The 17,329-nt window shown below is 36.6% G+C and overlaps 1 protein-coding gene across 4 annotated transcripts in view; it reads right to left on the bottom strand.

Moving 5' to 3' along the window:
• Nucleotides 1-17,329, bottom strand: part of LOC120239070 (WD repeat containing planar cell polarity effector) — a 415,126-nt gene that overhangs the window by 254,042 nt on the left and 143,755 nt on the right. For all 4 annotated transcript variants that reach the window (XM_039243175.1, XM_039243174.1, XM_039243176.1 and 1 more), the window contains one exon: nt 8,125-8,734. In XM_039243175.1, coding sequence (XP_039099106.1) covers nt 8,125-8,734 — 610 coding nt within the window. The remainder of the gene's footprint in view (nt 1-8,124; nt 8,735-17,329) is intronic.

The following is a 17,329-nucleotide window of genomic DNA, read 5'->3' as shown; positions in this document are numbered from 1 at the left end:
ATTTGACAATAAACTATTTGTAAAAAAATAAAATTAAATTAAATTAAATTAAAAAAAAAAAAAAAAAAAAGAAATCAAAGGATCTAGAGTAGCCAAAAATAATTCTGAAAAAGAAGAACAAAGTTGGAGAACTAACAGTACTTGATTTTAAGACTTAGTATAAAACCACCATAATGAAGACAGTGTGGTACCCCATAGAGACATACAGATTAGTGGAAGAGAACAGAGTCTATTCATAGACATATGCATTATGGTCAACACAGTTCAACGGAGAAAGGACAGTCTTTCCAAAATTGGTTCTGGGACAAATAAATATCCATATTTAAAAAATAATTTCAGGGTCCTTTGGTTGGATAAAATTTTTTAAAAAATTAATTTCAGAGGTGCCTGGGTGGCTCAGTCACTTAAGCATCCGACTTCGGCTCAGGTCATGATCTCATGGTTTGTGGGTTCGAGCCCCGCGTCGGGCTCTGTGCTGACAGCTAGCTCAGAGCCTGGAGCCTACTTCGGATTCTGTGTCTCCCTGGCTCTCTGGCCCTCTCCTGCTCATGCTGTGTCTCTCAGAAATAAATAAAACATTAAAAAGTATTTAAAACAATTTATTTCAATCTATGCCTCTTACTATATGCAAAATTTTAACTTGAAACAGACCATAAGCCTAATTGTAAGAGATAAACCATTAAAACATCTAGGAGGAAACAGGGTTAGACACTTCTTAAATGGTACATAAAAAGCATAAGTCATAAAATAAAGAAATTTAAGAACTGAATTTCGTTAAAATTAAAAACTTCTGCTACCCAAAATACACTGTTAAATAAATGAAAAGGAAATAACAACTGGAAGAAAACATTCATAATACTATTATCTTACAAAGGATTTCTATTCAGAATATATAAAAACTCTTACAACTCAATAATAAACAACCCAATTAAATTTGGGGAAAAATTTGAAGATGTACTTTATTAGAGAAGATATATGGCAAAGAAGCACATAGAAAGATGCTGAGCTCTAATAGTCTCTAGGGAAATGCAAATTAACACCATTACACCCCCATTAGAATGGCCAAAATTAAAAAGACCATTAATGCTAAGTGTTGGAATATAGAGCAACCAGAAGTCCAAAATAGTCAGTTTCTTCTTCAGTTAAACATATGCTTAGCCTATGGCCTAGCCATTCTACTCTTAAGTTTTTTTTCCAAGAGAAATTAAAATATATGTCAATATATGGGCGCCTCAGTGGCTCAGTTGGTTAAGTGTCTGACTTCGGCTCAGATCATGGTCTCGCAGTTTGTGAGTTCAAGCCTCATGTTGGGCTCTGTGCTGACAGCTCACAGCCTGGAGCCTGCTTCGGATTCTGTGTCTCCCTCTCTCTCTGCTCCTCTCCTGTTCATGCTCTGTCTCCTTCTCTCTCAAAAATAAATAAGCATTAAACAAAAAAAATTATATATATACTGATATATATGTAATATATATATCAGTATAAAGGCTTGTACATGAAAGTACATAGCATTTTACTGATATTAGCTTAAATCTTGAAACAACCCAAATGTCCATCAAGAGATGGAATGATATACAAATTGTGGTTCGTCTACATAATGGGATACTACTCAGTAATGTAAAGGAAAATTTGAAGATATGCATACCAATACGGAAGATTCTCACAGATAAATACTGAGTGAAAGTAGAAAAACATTAAAAAATGCCTCTTTTATGAGTCCTTTTCTATGAAATTTAGAAAAACCAAATCTATTCAGCAATGACATAAAGCAGGTCAGTGCTCTTTTAACCTTGAGGGAGATAGGGAATGACTGCAATGAGGTTTGAGGGAATATTTTGGTGATGGAAATATTCTATGTTTTGATTGTGGTGGTAAACATGAGGACACATTTTTAAAAACTCATTAAACTGTACATTTGGAATGGGTACACTTTATTTTATGGAAATTATACTCCAATAAACTTGATTTAAAAATCCATCATCACTCTAGTTTAAAGAAAGCAGAATGCTGTCTGGAATAACAGTCCATTTTAAATGATCTGAGATCCAAGTTTAAGATTACTAGGCATCTAAGAAATTATCTGACATTTCTTTCCAGCAACAAATTACCCCCAATCACCACTTGGATAAAGTTTAATATTTTAAAAGCTCACTAAAAATAACTCTTTTGTAACAAACTGAGGGTTGCTGGAGGGGTGCTAGGTGGAGGGGATGGGATAATGAGTGACAGGCATTAAGGAGCCCATTAAGTTGGGATGAGCACTGGGTATTACACATAAGTGATGATTCACTAAATTCTACTCCTAAAACCAATTTTACACTATATGTTAGCTAACTTGGATTTCTATAAATAAAATATAATATCATACAATGATTATCCCTATATTATGGCATATATGTGTATAAATACGTGTCTGAGCTAAACATTCAGATCAAAGCCTTTTTTTGATCCCCTTCTAGATGACATGACAATTCTAACATCTCCTTCAGGGGCTATTAGGTGTTTTATGATAAAATCATTTTACATTCTATTTTTAAATCCAAGGGCCTTCTTTGCCTGGAGTTTTAGTTAACTTTTAGAACCTGGACACTCAGATGAAAGAAGGTACATAAAATAATGGTTTCAGGATTTAATAGTTATCTTTTCTGATTAAAGAAAAATCTGTAGGGCACCTAGGTGACTCAGTTGGTAGAACATCTGACTTCGGCTCAGGTCACGATCTCACAGTTCTTGAGTTCAAGCCCCACATTGGGTTCGCTGCTGTCACTGCAAAGCCCGATTCAGATCCTCTGTCCTCCTCTCTTTCTGCCCCTCCCCTGCTTGTGCTCTCTCAAAATATAAACAAAATAGTTTTTAAAAAAATAAGGAAAAATCTGTACTCATGATTGGAAATATTGTAGACTATTGTTTTAAACTTACTTCAGCCACAAATAACAGAAAAACCTACTAAAAATGCTCTAAATAATAAAAGGTGTATTATTTCACAAAACTAAAAAATAATAAAAACATAACTCTTTTAAAGAAAACATACTTCTCGTAAAAGTACTAAGAGAAAAATCATCCTCCTTACTTTTTAGACAGAATGACACACACACACACACACACACACACACGTTGCCTTTGATTTTCAAGATCCTATAAGAGGGAAGATATTAGCTTTATTTATTTCTTGCTTAATAAAATCACTTGAATATTTAACCTTTTCCTAACTTTGCAGGCTCTGGGAGAGCACTGCCAGGGCACTCCAGGTAGATGGAATACTATCAAAAGCACCATAGGAAGGAGGGGATGTGAGAGCACATGCCCTGAATGGGGAGCTACAGTTGTGCAAATACATCTCGGGAGATGAAGCCTGAGAGGCAGACAAGGACTTATCAACCCCTGAAGGATTTCAGGCTAGAGATCCCATGACCAAATAAGAAGTCAGATTACTCTGGTGGCAGTTCAGGGGATTGACTGCGGGGCAGGATGAGAAGACTGGAAGGCAGAAGATTACAGAGAGCTACTACTTGCTCACTCCTTGAAAACAGGGAAGGTCCAGATGAAGGTCATGGCAGGAAGGCGGTACAGAGATGTTTTTGACAGTATTTGGAAGGTAGCATTGATGGGATACGGCATCAGGGGTGAGGGAGGAGTCTAGGATTTCTGACATGGGATTCCAGCTGAATAATAATATCATCCATCAAAATAGAGAATATAGGAGAAGAAACAAGTTTGGGGAGAAAGAAAGAAACTCTCAATCTACATAAAACGGGAAGAGAACTAAAAATGGAATCTTAAAGAGCCTCAACATATTCATGAATAGGCAGGAGAACCCAAAAGTGAACAAAAGGTGTATCTAGGGTCATGGAAGGCAAGCACAATGAGAATTCTGTGACAGAAGTGGTCAGCCACCATTAAATGCTGAAAAGTCATCAAGTAACATAAAAGAAATATATGTAGGAAGTAGGAAGTCTCTGGTGACCTTTGCGAGAGCAGTTCTGGGAGAATACTAAAGACCCAAGCAAGAACCTGGTACCGTGAGGAGTGAACGGGAAGTGAAGAAGTAGAAAAAGTCAAGGTTCACTATTATTTTGGTGAGTTTGACTATGAAAAGAAGGTGAACATTTGAATAATAACAGAGGAGACACAAAGTTAAGGAAGAGATGTTTGTCTGTTCGTTTTATGGTATGGTTTGGGCCAGTATCTCGGGGTATAGTAAGATTTGTGGGGCAAGTGGAGAGGAGGACCAAGTAAAGCCATCTAAAGGAATGTAGTGGGATCCAGAGTGGAAGTGGCAGTAGAACTAGTCTTGGACAAGAGGAAGGTCTCCTTTTCCACCGAATTGAGAAGGAAAGGTTTATGTTCACAGAGATAAGTAGTTGGTTCAGTTGGGTGGGTAGGTGGTAAGAAGCAGATAAACTTAATGAAGTATCAATTAAAAGGGAAGATTCTTGAGAGGGCAGAGATATGATCCAGAGTATAAAGAGAGCAGTGCAAGTTGATAAAGGTACTGATGAGAATGGAAAAAGCTTTAATATCTCTGTAATGTAATTAGGGGCTTGTCTTTGAAAAATTAATCTCAGTCTACATATGTGGAAATATGGGACAATGATTGCCAAGCAAACGAATCTGATTATATTTTGCTTTATATAAAACAGTACTTCTTGGCTTCCATGTGGGAGGATGATACTTCTAGCTCCTTCCTGAGTAAGACATGCCCTTCAAATTCTCATAACAGTAGTGATGGCCTTTTAATCCCCAACACATTTGCGTGATGATCATAAGGACTTAGAATGGAAGCTCTAGCCTTGGAACAAAGTTTTCCTTCAACATTATACTGACCTATTCTAAAAGTCAAACTCCAAAAATCTTAGCATATTGGCACCAGCCACTGCCACGTTTACATATGACAGCATTCTATTTTAAAACTATGATCTATGTCAGCTTCTTAAATTGTAAGCTACACCTTGCATGTCAAAATTTCCAAAGGCTTGCATAACAAGCTTATGAAAAAAATCTCATAAATGCTCCCTAGCGGGGAAACTGCACATGCAACTACCTGTTTATATATGCAGTAACTTGAATTATACATGAAAATTCCACATGGATGCCCAGAATCAGCACTGTGTTAATTCAAGAAGTATATTAAAATTTTTGGATGTATTTAGTAGCAGAACCTAAGAAAAATCTGTTCTTTAAACAGGGTTTTCTTTAAAAAAAAAAAAAAAAAAGATCTGTTAGTTGGAATCTACTGTTTCAAGGAATCTACTCTTCCTAGGAAAAGTAATAATATGTAATAAATATTAATCTTATGTTTTTTAAAATTCTGGGAAACTCCGTATCTAGATATTTTAAAGAGTCTGTAAGTCTGTAAAATTTCCCTATCCTACAAAACTTAAGAGTCATATTGAAAATAAAATTTTAATGATAAATGTCAGTGCAGAAGTTATCACCTTTTCATTTGAATGCTTGATTTCTATTGGATAATTCTCTTCCAAGAGACCTTCTTGGGAAAAAGATGTGACAGCCAACTCATTGCCTAATTGATTTAGGAACAGTGCCCAGGGAGACAGTCCAATTAAGTTTACAAGCTGGCAATTAGCAGGAAGCCCTCTAAATCCCTACACTGAGAGCCTGTTTACTTTAGTAAGAAGGCAAATGTGCTAGAGATAGGAAGAGAAAGCTGTGCTTTTTGCAAAGCTGTTGTGAGTAGGCCCACAAGGGAGGGCTGAAGAAAAGCTAGGTATATGTGGGCAGACAGCCTTCTGTTTGACAGGTAACTGGGTAATTTAGAGGGTGTATGTGTGTGTGCATGTGTATATGTGTGTGTGTTTTAACAGACATGCAAAACATCTAACATCCACTTTAATGAATGTTGTATATGGAGACATACAACTGTTAAAAATGTAGTCGGGCAAAGAACTGGATTATTTTATAATAAATGAGATTCTAAACATTTTTTTCTTAGACAACGTTAGCATTATAAATAAATTTAGATGCATTTTTATTATGTGGAAAGAATATAGACCTCACATTATACTCCTTATACGATTCAGGTTAGGTCATTTTCAAGTAGATTTATTTCAACAATTCAGTTTCAGAGGCAAGTAGATCCATAAAGAAACAAACAAACAAACAAACAAAAACAGTAAACGGACATCTATTTAACAAACACTACAATATCTTTAAAAACCTAACTTTGGGGGCACCTGAGTGGCTCAGTCAGTTAAGCATCTGGCTCCTGATTTCAGCTCAGATCATGATCTCACTGTTCATGAGATCAGGCCCTGTATCCATCACATGGACAGCTGCTGCCAGCGCAGAGCCTGCTTGGGATTCTCTGTCTCCCTCTCTCTCTCTCTTTTTCTCAAAATAATAAACATTTTTAAAAACAAATAAAGACTTAACGTTGTATCACAGAGCCAAATCATGCACAGAGTTTAAAAATTTATTTACTTTTCTATGTTTTCAAGCAGCAATAACATGCATTCATTAAAATCTATTTTTTAAACCTAAGTGAGGTTCTCTCAAGAATGTTAAATCATATAAAACTACCTAAAGATAATCATATATTTCAGGGCAGAGCTGGCAATGAAAAACAATAAAAGACAAATAAACTATACAAAGACAAGTTTGTTTTAAAGTTTCCTGGTTGAGGGGCATCTGGCTGGCTAAGTGGGTAGAGAATATGACTCTTCCTCTCAGGGTTGTAAGTTTGAGCCCCACATTGGGTGTAGAGATTGCTTAAAAATAAAATCTTTCTTAAAAATACGTTTCCTGATTAACATTAATACATGATTTTCATAATACTGAAAAAGATTTTTTCAACAATTTTATCTAAAAGGAAACCAAAAAAGTTATAAAACTCTTTCCAAATGCTTTTTGTTTAATTTTAAAAATGTTTTATTTATTTCTGAGAGAGACAGAATGTAAGCAGGGGAGGGGCAGACAGACAGAGAAGGAGGCAAAGAATCCAAAGCAGGCTCCAAGCTCTGAGCTGTCAGGCTCAAACTCAGGATCCATGAGATCATGACCTGAACCGAAGTCAGACACTTAACCAACCGAGCCACCCAGGCACCCCTCTCTTTCCAAATTCTAACCAACCATTGCTTTCTCTTCTTTTAAAACATATGCCTTACACACTCCAATCTGAGAAGCAATAGATATCTAAAATAGCTAAATATAATATTTAAAATATTATCTAAAATACTTTTTTTTTTTTTTTTTTTTTTTTAATGTTTATTTATTTCTAGGAGACAGAGAGAGAGAGACAGCGTTGAGCAGGGGAGGGTCAGAGAGGGAGTCACAGACTGAAACAGGCTCCAGGCTCTGAGCTGGCAGTCAGCACAGAGCCCGACGCGGGGCTCGAACCCACAAACCGCGAGATCATGACCTAAGCGAAAGTCGGACGCTTAACCAACTAAGCCACCCAGGCACCCCTATCTAAAATACTTTTAATAGGGGTGCCTGGATGGCTCAGTCAGTTAAGTGTCAGACTGCAGCTTAGGTCATGATCTCACAGCTCAGGAGTTCGATCCCTGCATATAGCTCTGTGCTGACAGCTCTGAGCCTGGAGCCTGCTTTGGCTTCATGTGTCTCTCTCTCTCTCTCTGTCCCTCCCCCACTCGCACTCTGTCACTCTCTCTCTCAAAAATGAATAAACATAATAAATTAAATCAAATAATTTTAATAGAAAAAGTATTACATTCCTTCAACACAGAATTTTTTAATGGGCATAGTAAGTACTTTTAAAATATTCAAGTATGTATTTGTTTTGGAAAGTATCAAACATGGAAGTCCATTCATTCATCACAATGGACAATTAGTACAATTTCCAAATTCTTGACTATCTTATATTCCCTAACATTTAGAAAATCATTCACAAAGCTTTCTTAAACTATATGAGGGCACCTGGCTGGCTCAGTTGGTAGAGCATGTGATTCTTGATTTCAAGGTTATGAGTTTGCATCCCATGTTGGGCACAGGTTACTTGGAAAAAAAACCCACAACTATATGAAATGTTTGAAAGGCAAGCCTATTTATAGGATGACACAGAAAACCCACATTTCTAGAATGGTTTTATTTTCTTAATCATAATGTCATCATCATAAACATCTTACTTACTCACCAACTTCCTTGACTTACCAAGTTTAAACAAAAGTGCACCCAAAGGTCCTCTGTCGAACCTGAGGAAGAGGAGATCATAGATGTCCCCACTTTCAGGCTTCTGAGAAACCACCTGAGGAGCTATCCACTGCATTTGAACAAGACTGCTGGAAACATCAAAGAATTTATTGAACTGCAGAGTCTCCCTGGGTGAGCGGTCTTCAGCCAAGAGCTGGATGTTAATAGGCGATAGAGCCGTATCAAAAATTTGCAGCTCCCCTTGGTTGCTGCCAACTAGTAGAATGGCGCCACTTGGGTGGCAGCTTATTAATGAAGGCAAAAGTTTAGCCTGGGCTAAGAGAGTTACTCTACGGTGAGTTTCATAAAGAATTACTGAAGAATCTTCACAGCCCAGAATCAGTTTGTCTTCAGTAACGTTCCTGCAGCAGCTAATGGCCTTCGATCTCAGTGGTATTCTGGTTACTGATACACACTGGATTTTATTCCGAACACATTCATAGACGCAGCTGTCAACCATGGGCTCTTTGTCTACACTGATGGAGTGCTCCACTGCCAACACCTGATAAGGCTGTTTGGTGCCAAAGCGAACATCCAGCGGATCCCATTCTGTGCGGATACAACTCAGAACCTGTAAGAAATGTACCAAGTATGTTCACACAGATCTTGGTTTTCTTCAGTTGTCACTCATAGGACTGGATATTAATCCAGCATACTATTAAGGCCATCAGTTATCACCTTAAACATCAACAACACATAAATATGTATGTACATATCTACTTGTATATCTCTCTCTCATAAAACACTTATTTATTATTTATTAAGGACTTATATATTATTTCTTAAGGACTTACTTATTTCTTTTAAACAGCAAAGGTTTATTTCTTTATTTCTTTTCTTTCTTTTTTTTTTTTCTGGAGCACCTGGGTGGCTCAGTCAATTAAAAGTCTGCCTCTTGGTTTCAGCTCAGGTCATGATCTCACGGTTCGTGAGTTCAACCTTCACATCAGGCTCTATGCTGACAGCGCTGAGCCTGCTTAGGATTCTCTTTGCCCCTTCCCTGCTCACACTTGCACATGTGCACACACTCTCTCTCAAAATAAAAACTTAAAAAATAAAATGAAGTTATTAAAATATACCCTACTGATTGAAGAGTTATATGAAAGGAAAATTTGTCAATACATTTTCTAGATGTAAGGTGCTCTGTTAGCACATCATTTGCAAACAAGAAGTTGAAAACGCCAAATGCAATTATGTAGTTATTGCAAAATACCAAGAAAAAATACAAACTTTTTAAAATCCAGACTTGCATTTATGAAGATACCTCTCATATTTATGCAGCTAGGTTTTCCTTGCCATGTGAACTTAGTTTGAAGTATTGGTCAGAAGATGAGCAAGTCAAGATACAATGCTAAGATAAAGAAATAAAAAGTATGTTGTGCAGTGAAGGGAGAAATGTTAAATGACAGTGCTCTGAAGATAAAAGCACAAAGGAGAGAAAATAAGCCAAAAACAGAGGACCCTGGCTGCTGATATTCATATAAGCTAACAAGATTAATTTGAAGTCTACTATCATCTTCCCTAAGTCTTGTTCAATGTTATCCTCTACAAACTTCATGACCAAGAATTCCCTTCTTTCACTGATTTCTTGGTCTTTCTTTTTTTCCTTTTCTTGAGGTATAACTGACATATATTACTTTCAGGCATATAACATGATGATTCAATGTTTGTATATATCGCAAAATGATCATTATAGTAAGCCTCATTACCATCCATCATCATACATGGTTATAAACTTTTTTTTTCTTTCTTGTGATAGGTACTTGTAAGACTTACTCTCTTAGCAACCTTGAGTTCTTGGTCTTAATCCTATCTTCAGGCACTCCTCAGATTAGATGAATTCTGAAATCTAATAACTCTTTAATGATTCTTTAAAAATATATGCCAGAGGTTTCAGGAACTAGTAAGTAGAATTCAAGTGGGAATGGCTGTGGTAAAGAACATGGTGAAAAGTTTTAACAAAGGCATAGAGAACAGGCAAACAATGAGATGCTGAAGAACAGTGTCGATAATTAAGGGGTAAAATAATAAAGACATTTATAATGCGTGGTGGCCTGCTTAAAGTCTGGCGATCTATAGAAAAAGATCTCTGCTTTAATTCTAAAGTAATAGAAAGGTACAAAGAAAAAAAGCACAGAAACACAGGCAGTGTGTTAGCTGAACCACAGATTATGCAATGTTCCAGTGGGCCAGTTAAGAAAGACTATGACACCAGACAAGAATGGATGACCATGAATCAATGTTTTATTTTTTTGTTGTTTGCTTTTTGTTTTTGTTTTTTACTGTTTATTTTTGAGAGAGAGAGACAGACAGAGTGCGAGCAGAGAAGGGGCAGAAGAGAGAGGGAGACACAGACTCAGAAGCAGCCTCCAGGCTCTGAGCTATCAGTATAGAGCTCGATGTAGGGTTCAAACGCAGGACTGTGAGATCATGACCTGAGCCAAAGTTGGCCACTTAACCAACTTCGTTTATTTTTGTTTTTTAAAGAAAACTGTGATAAAGAAAGAAATAATAAGAGTTTAAAAATTCAAGCTAAGAAAGAACAGAAGAGGTAAAGAAGAATCCTAAAGGTCTTAGAATTTCTAATTTCAAGGATAAACAAGTTGGTAGTTTCATTCCTAAAATGAATTTTTTGAGTCAGATTTAAATTTTTTTTAATGTTTATTTATTTCTGAGAGAGAGAGAGACAGACAGACAGCGTAAGCATGGGAAGGTCAGAGAGAGGGAGACAAAGAATCCAAAACAGGCTCCAGGCTCTGAGTTAGCTGTCAGCACAGAGCCTGACATGGGGCTCGAACCTGTGAACTGTGAGATGATGACCTGAGCCAATAATAATAATTAGAATATCGCCATTTGCAACCCTAATGAATTAATGGATCTAGGCACCGAGCATTAATAGCCACTAACATCAAAGAAGAGAGACAACCAAGAAAAGAACCTGACGCTACGTGCCTTCTGATGAAAAGAACACAACCCCCTACACACACAGTCTTGCCAAAACTGACTAACCTGCAGAATTTTCAAAACACAGAAAAACATGTTGAACCACATGGTTATGCAAACAACAAAATCCACACTATGAGACACTGCAGTTTCAAAAGATAAATTTTAAGGAAAAGAAAGCAATGGGATGAGGGAATCTTGTACAGTGAAAGAAACATTAAAGTGGTGTTGTATTTTTTAATGTTTATTTTGAGAAGAGGAAGCGAGGGGCAGAGAGAGAGGGGGCTATAGCATCCAAAGGAGGCTCTGTGCTGACAGCAGAGAGCCCAATGCAGGGCTCGAACTCACAAATGCCAAGATCATGACCTGAGCCAAAGTCAGATACTCAACTGACTGAGGCGCCCTAAAGTGTTCTAAATGAATAATATTAAACTACAGTTTTAGGAGATGCATTAGGGTGATAAAAACTACATGGATATATGGGTATACATAAAGTGATTAAAAGTCATGATAGAGGGTACTTCTGGGGAACAGAAATCATGATAGTACCTTAATAGTATTTCTGGATACCTGACAAAGTTCTCCTCCTTGACCTGAGTGTGATTCCAGGGGTATTTCCTTTGTAATAGCTCACTAAACAATACATTTAGTTCATGTGGGTTTTTTTTTAATGTGTGTGTGTTTTTTTAATAATAAAGAAATTTTTTAAAAGCTATCATCACTAGAATATAAAATCTTTGTTATTTAGTTGAAAGCTAACAGTACATACCTTTCTTTGGAAGAGATGATTCTCAAATATTCTGGCTTTTCAGTTGAATGCATTTATAATACTTTTCTAAATGTTTTCTTAAATCAAATTATGCCATATTGAAAGTTGGTCTCATTTTTACTTTTTCATCAGTTGCTGCTCCTCTAAATCACTGCAAAAACAGTTTTTAAGTTTTATGGGAAAAAGGTTATCTTTGTGAAGTTATATTTCTCTATCCCTGACTGCAGGTTTTAAGGTTTAATAGCTCTGGTTCTGTGTTTTTCATTAATTTGGTAAACAAACTCGGTGACCCCTTCTGAGTAATACATCTTGAAATTACCATCATACTCAGAAAGTATTATCTAATCCATATAGCTGAAAAGTTAAAATACCTGCTCAAATACAAAGGCAAGGGAATAATTAATTGTGTTGTCATCACATTTTTGACAAAGTGAATGAATTAAATCATACTATGATGACTACAATAACTTTCTAAAAAGGAATACATAAAGAGTATGTGGAATTTAAATAAGAATGATTGCCATGTTATAGATGATAATCCACACATACACCATTAAAAGCTGTTTTAAAATGAATTTAGTGATAAAAATTTCTTTTTCTGCACACTATCTATTGTATATTTTTCAAAAGAAATTTTTTTTCCTAGACTACATAACTGTCTCTGCTCTCTGCTTCTAATTAAGATATGTGCTGTTGTTTAGAGCTCTGCAGTGTGAAATTAGACCAGAGTTTTCTAATATCCATAAAATAAATTTAAAAATGTTCCTCCTCTGAAAGACAGATAATTCAGTCACAGAGAGCTTAGTTCTGTGTTTCCTTTGTTTTCTTTTTTTTTTAGTTGCTTGGTAAGCCAATTTTCTACTTAGAATCTACTGTTAAAACTCTCATTTGGTTCAGTATGTGGGCTTTATCCTTTCCATGGTCTGTTATACAAAACTGATGGCTTTTTTTTTTTTTTTTTTTTAGTTTCCTGTAAAGCAGTGGATCACAACTTGGATGCACATGAGCATCACCTAGGGAACCTGTTAAAGAATACTGGTGCCTCCTCCCCCTCAGGAGATTCAGATATAACGGGTCTGGATGGGCCCCTCTGTAAAAGCTCTGCAGGTGATTGTAATGTGTTGCCAAGGCTGGGAACCACTACTCTAGGATCTTAATGCTTTCTAACTAAAAGCTTATTATATTTTCTGATTGAATTTGGGTGGGAAATGCTTTTTAAAAATTCTATATTTTTTAATGTTTATTCATTTATTTTTAAGAGAGAGAGAGTATGAGTGGGGGAGGGACTGAGAGAGAAACAGAATCCAAAGCAGGCTCCAAGCTGTCAGCACAGAGCCCAATGTGGGGCTTGAACCCACATACTGTGAGATTATGACCTGAGCCAAAGTCAGCACTTAACTGACTGAGCCACCCAGGTGCTCCTAAAAATCCTATGTTTTAACAGATGCAATGATTAAATTTCCTCTCTATGAGGTTGCTATTTTAGTTTGAATTTTTCAGTTTAAGAATATATTGTGTCTTTTATTCTGATCATTGGTTCAAGAAGTCTATTGGTGGTCAGTGAAAAAAATTTAAAGACATATGCCTGAATATTGCTTTTATAGACTAGTGGTTTTTGTTCATGGCATTCTAAAAAATGTGCTAGAATTAATTCATAGTTAAAAATCATGTCTTCAATGTGAAAAAAATAATTATTTCCCTAGAGATTTGATCAAAAGACATTCACCTTTTGCATATGTAAGTTCACATGAGGTTCTGAAAAAGGAATCTTTTTTTTTTAGCTATGTTTTTTAAAGATTTACTTATTTGGGGGGCACTTGGGTGGCTCAGTTGGTTGAGCATCTGATTTTGGCTCAGGTCATGATCTCACTATTCATGAGTTTGAGCCCTGTGTTGGGCTCTGTGCTGACAGCTCAGAGCCTGGAGCGTGTTTCTAATTCTGTGTCCCACCCCCCCTCTTTCTGCCCCTCCCTGCTTGTGCTCGCTCGCTCTCTCTCTCTCCCTCTCTCAAATATAAATAAACATTAAAAAAATTTAAAGGTTTACTTATTTTTAAGAGAGAGAGCACAAACAGGGGAGGGGCGGGGGTGGGGGGCAGACAGAAGATCTGAAGCAGGCTCTGTCCTGACAGCAGGGAACCTGATTCAGGGCTTGAACTCACGAATCACAAGACCATGACCTAAGCTGAAGTCGGGTGCTCAACTGATTGAGCTACCCAGGCACTCCCTGAAAAATAAATCTTTGCAAATTTTGCCAAGAGTCTAACTTTGATAGATTGACTGAAAGGGCCAAATCCAAGAAAAAGCTACTCTTACTAAAAAAAGGAATTCTGTATCTTAATATATAGGAGTGAAAAGGAGGGTATTAGCTATGCAATCAGTGATGAATAACTAAAAATCATATCGATCATCATCGCCAGGAGCAAGGGAAACAAAAGCAAAAATGAACTTTTGGGACTTAATCAAAATAAAAAGCTTCTGCACAGTGAAGGAAACAATTAACAAAACTACAAGGCAGCCTATGTAATGGAAGAGGATATCTGCAAATGACATATCTGATAAAGGGTTAGTATACAAAATATATAAAGAACTTAGCAAATTCAACACTCAAAAAACAAATAATCCATTGAAGAAATGGGCAGAAGACATGAACAGACACTTTATTCTAAAGACACACAGATGGTTAACAGACACATGAAAAGATGTTCAATATCACTCAACAACAGGGAAATATAAATCAAACTCACAATGAGATACTACCTCACACCAGTCAGAATGGCTAAAATTAGCAACACAGGAAGCAACAGGTACTGGTGGGGATGCAGAGAAAGGGGAACCCTCTTGCACTGTTGGTGGGAATGCAAACTGGTACAGCCACTCTGGAAAACAGTATGAAGTTTCCTCAAAAAGTTAAAAATAGAACTACCCTACAATCTAGCAATTGCACTACTAGGTATGTACCCAGAGAATACAAAAATACAGATCCAAAGAGATACATGCACCCCAATGTTTACAGCGGCATTACCAACAAAAGCCAAACTATGGAGAGAAGCAAATGTCCACTGACTGATGAATGGATAAAGGAGATGTGGTGTGTATACACGTACACACACACACACACACACACACACACACAACAGAATATTACTCAGCCATCAAAAGAATGAAATCTCGTCATTTGAAATGACGTGGATAGAGCAAGGGTGTATTATGCTATGCAAAATAAATCAGTCAGAGAAAAACAAATACCACATGATTTCACTCATATGTGGAATTTAAGAAACAAAACAGATGAACATAAAAGAGGGGTGGGGGAAAGAAAGAGAGAGGGAAACAAACTATGAGAGACCCTCAGAGACAGAACAAAATGTGATTGATGGAGGGAGAGGGGTGGGGAGTGGGCTGGATGGGTGATGGGTATTAAGGAGGGCACTTGTTACGATAAGCACTGGGTGTTGTACGTAAGCAATGAATCACTGAATTTTACTCCTGAAACCAATACTCCACTGTATGTTAACTATGTAAAATTTAAATAAAAATTTGAAAATGATGTTTAAGTATCATGTACAACTTTATGAAAATCTATTAAAAGAACAGTTACATAAAATGGGTAATTTTCCAGAAGTACAAATTAAGGAAAAAACAGAATTCCTAAAAACCAAGCAATCCTTCCTTTAAGACACCACACCCAGGCAAATTCTGTATGTAAGTTTTACCAAACACTCAAATATCAGATAATTCCCTTTGGTATTGTTTCAAAAAGGAGAAAAAGAAAAAGCTAGCCAAATCACTCCATAGGTCTAGTACAACCTTCATATGTAACTTAGAAAAGACAGAAAAAGAAAGTAAAATTGTTTACCAATCTCATATTTGAGCAAATTGTAAAACCACTTTAATGTTTCCTCCTTACTGTCTAAGTAGAATCAGTCATTCCCTACTGGCTCCTACTATAGCATACACATACTCTATCCACAGAGCCATTTAATGCTTTGGTGCACCTACATGTTTTCATATTTGTCTCTCATTGGTGGACACTAAGATCCCTGCAGGTGGGGATATTTTTGTATTCATATTCCCTAGAATGAAATACAGTGTTTACATCAGTGTCATGCTCAATCGTTGTCAAATGATGTAGAAACAGAAGGAAGGGCCTTTCATGTAGAAATACCAGTAATGTGTATAGACAGGACATGAAAAATAAGAGGCAGTGATTAAACAAACCGCTTGGCTAAAACACAGGTTTGCCTAAGGAAATGACATTGGAAAGGTAGGTCTCAGCCAGTCAATGTGGGCTTTTCAATGCCAAGGCTAAGTTTACTTATGCTAAAGGCATTTGAGCAAGCAATGGCTAAATCAGATCTGTGCTTCACAATCCAGATGAGCACTTTTTGGAGCTATCACAGACCTAAAGAGGTGATCTGTCTGGTTGAAATCTATCATTTTAAAAAAGACAACTAAAGTCTGAGAGGACAGGTGATCTATCCAAGGCCAAAAAACACAAAATTAGCTAAAGGCAGGCAGAAGCTTAGAGGCAGTAAACTTGATTAATGTCACACAGTTAGTATGTGTATCATCCAACCAACAGGTAAACCAAGTTTGTCCAACTCCAAAAAACATCATCTAGATGACAGCAGGAGATGAGGTATAATAAAACATATGTATATCCTTTAAAGCACTCCTAATTTCATGTAGTACACTCATTTCAAATACAGGTAATTTGTGTAACGTTTACCTAAATTATTTTTACCTTTATTCTAAGGCAGAACATTTAGTAGAATTCTAATTAGCTTTATTACAGTCATTTTGATGAACTCTTTTACTCAATTAGCTTCTGAACCCAAGATCAATAAAACAGTGGGCATGAAAAGCCGGTGAACAGGAACAAAGCACTTCCTTAGCCTCACAAAATCCACACCTAAAGCATTACAAGTGGTTTTAGTTACTACAACAAAATTGGAAAAGTTCCACAAAAAAGGTTAATTAATTAACTAGAAAGGACTCTACAGTCTTGAAAGATAGCCTGAAAGTTTATAACACCAGAAAAAGTAGGTAGGGATAGAAAAAACCTGGACTTGTTAATTCTACCTCAGAATATTAACTCTGAGAAATACTCCGTAAAGCCTAAATCAAAATAAATTTAGAGAAAATATAGAAGCATACTACAGTTTTTCCTTGCCTTATGATGGCTTCACATTCCAAAAACCCCATCATATATTGGAAAGATCCTTAGTTGAAAATGCATTTAATACACCTAACCTACTGGACCTCACAGCTTAGCCTCAACTACTTACACATCCTCAGAGCACTCGCATTAGCCACCATTTGGGAAAAATCATCTAACACACAGCCTATTTTATAATAAAGTATTGAGTATCTCATGTAACTTACTGAATATTGTACTGAAAGGAAAAACGGAATGGTTGTAAGGGTTGGAGTTGTTTTCCTTGTGATCTCA

Source organism: Hyaena hyaena, unplaced genomic scaffold (assembly GCF_003009895.1).
Source record: "Hyaena hyaena isolate Hyena2069 unplaced genomic scaffold, ASM300989v1 scaffold_224, whole genome shotgun sequence".
Classification (NCBI taxonomy): Eukaryota; Metazoa; Chordata; class Mammalia; order Carnivora; family Hyaenidae; genus Hyaena; species Hyaena hyaena.
Note: the sequence above shows the minus strand (reverse complement) of the source record. Positions and strands in the feature narration are given on the sequence as shown.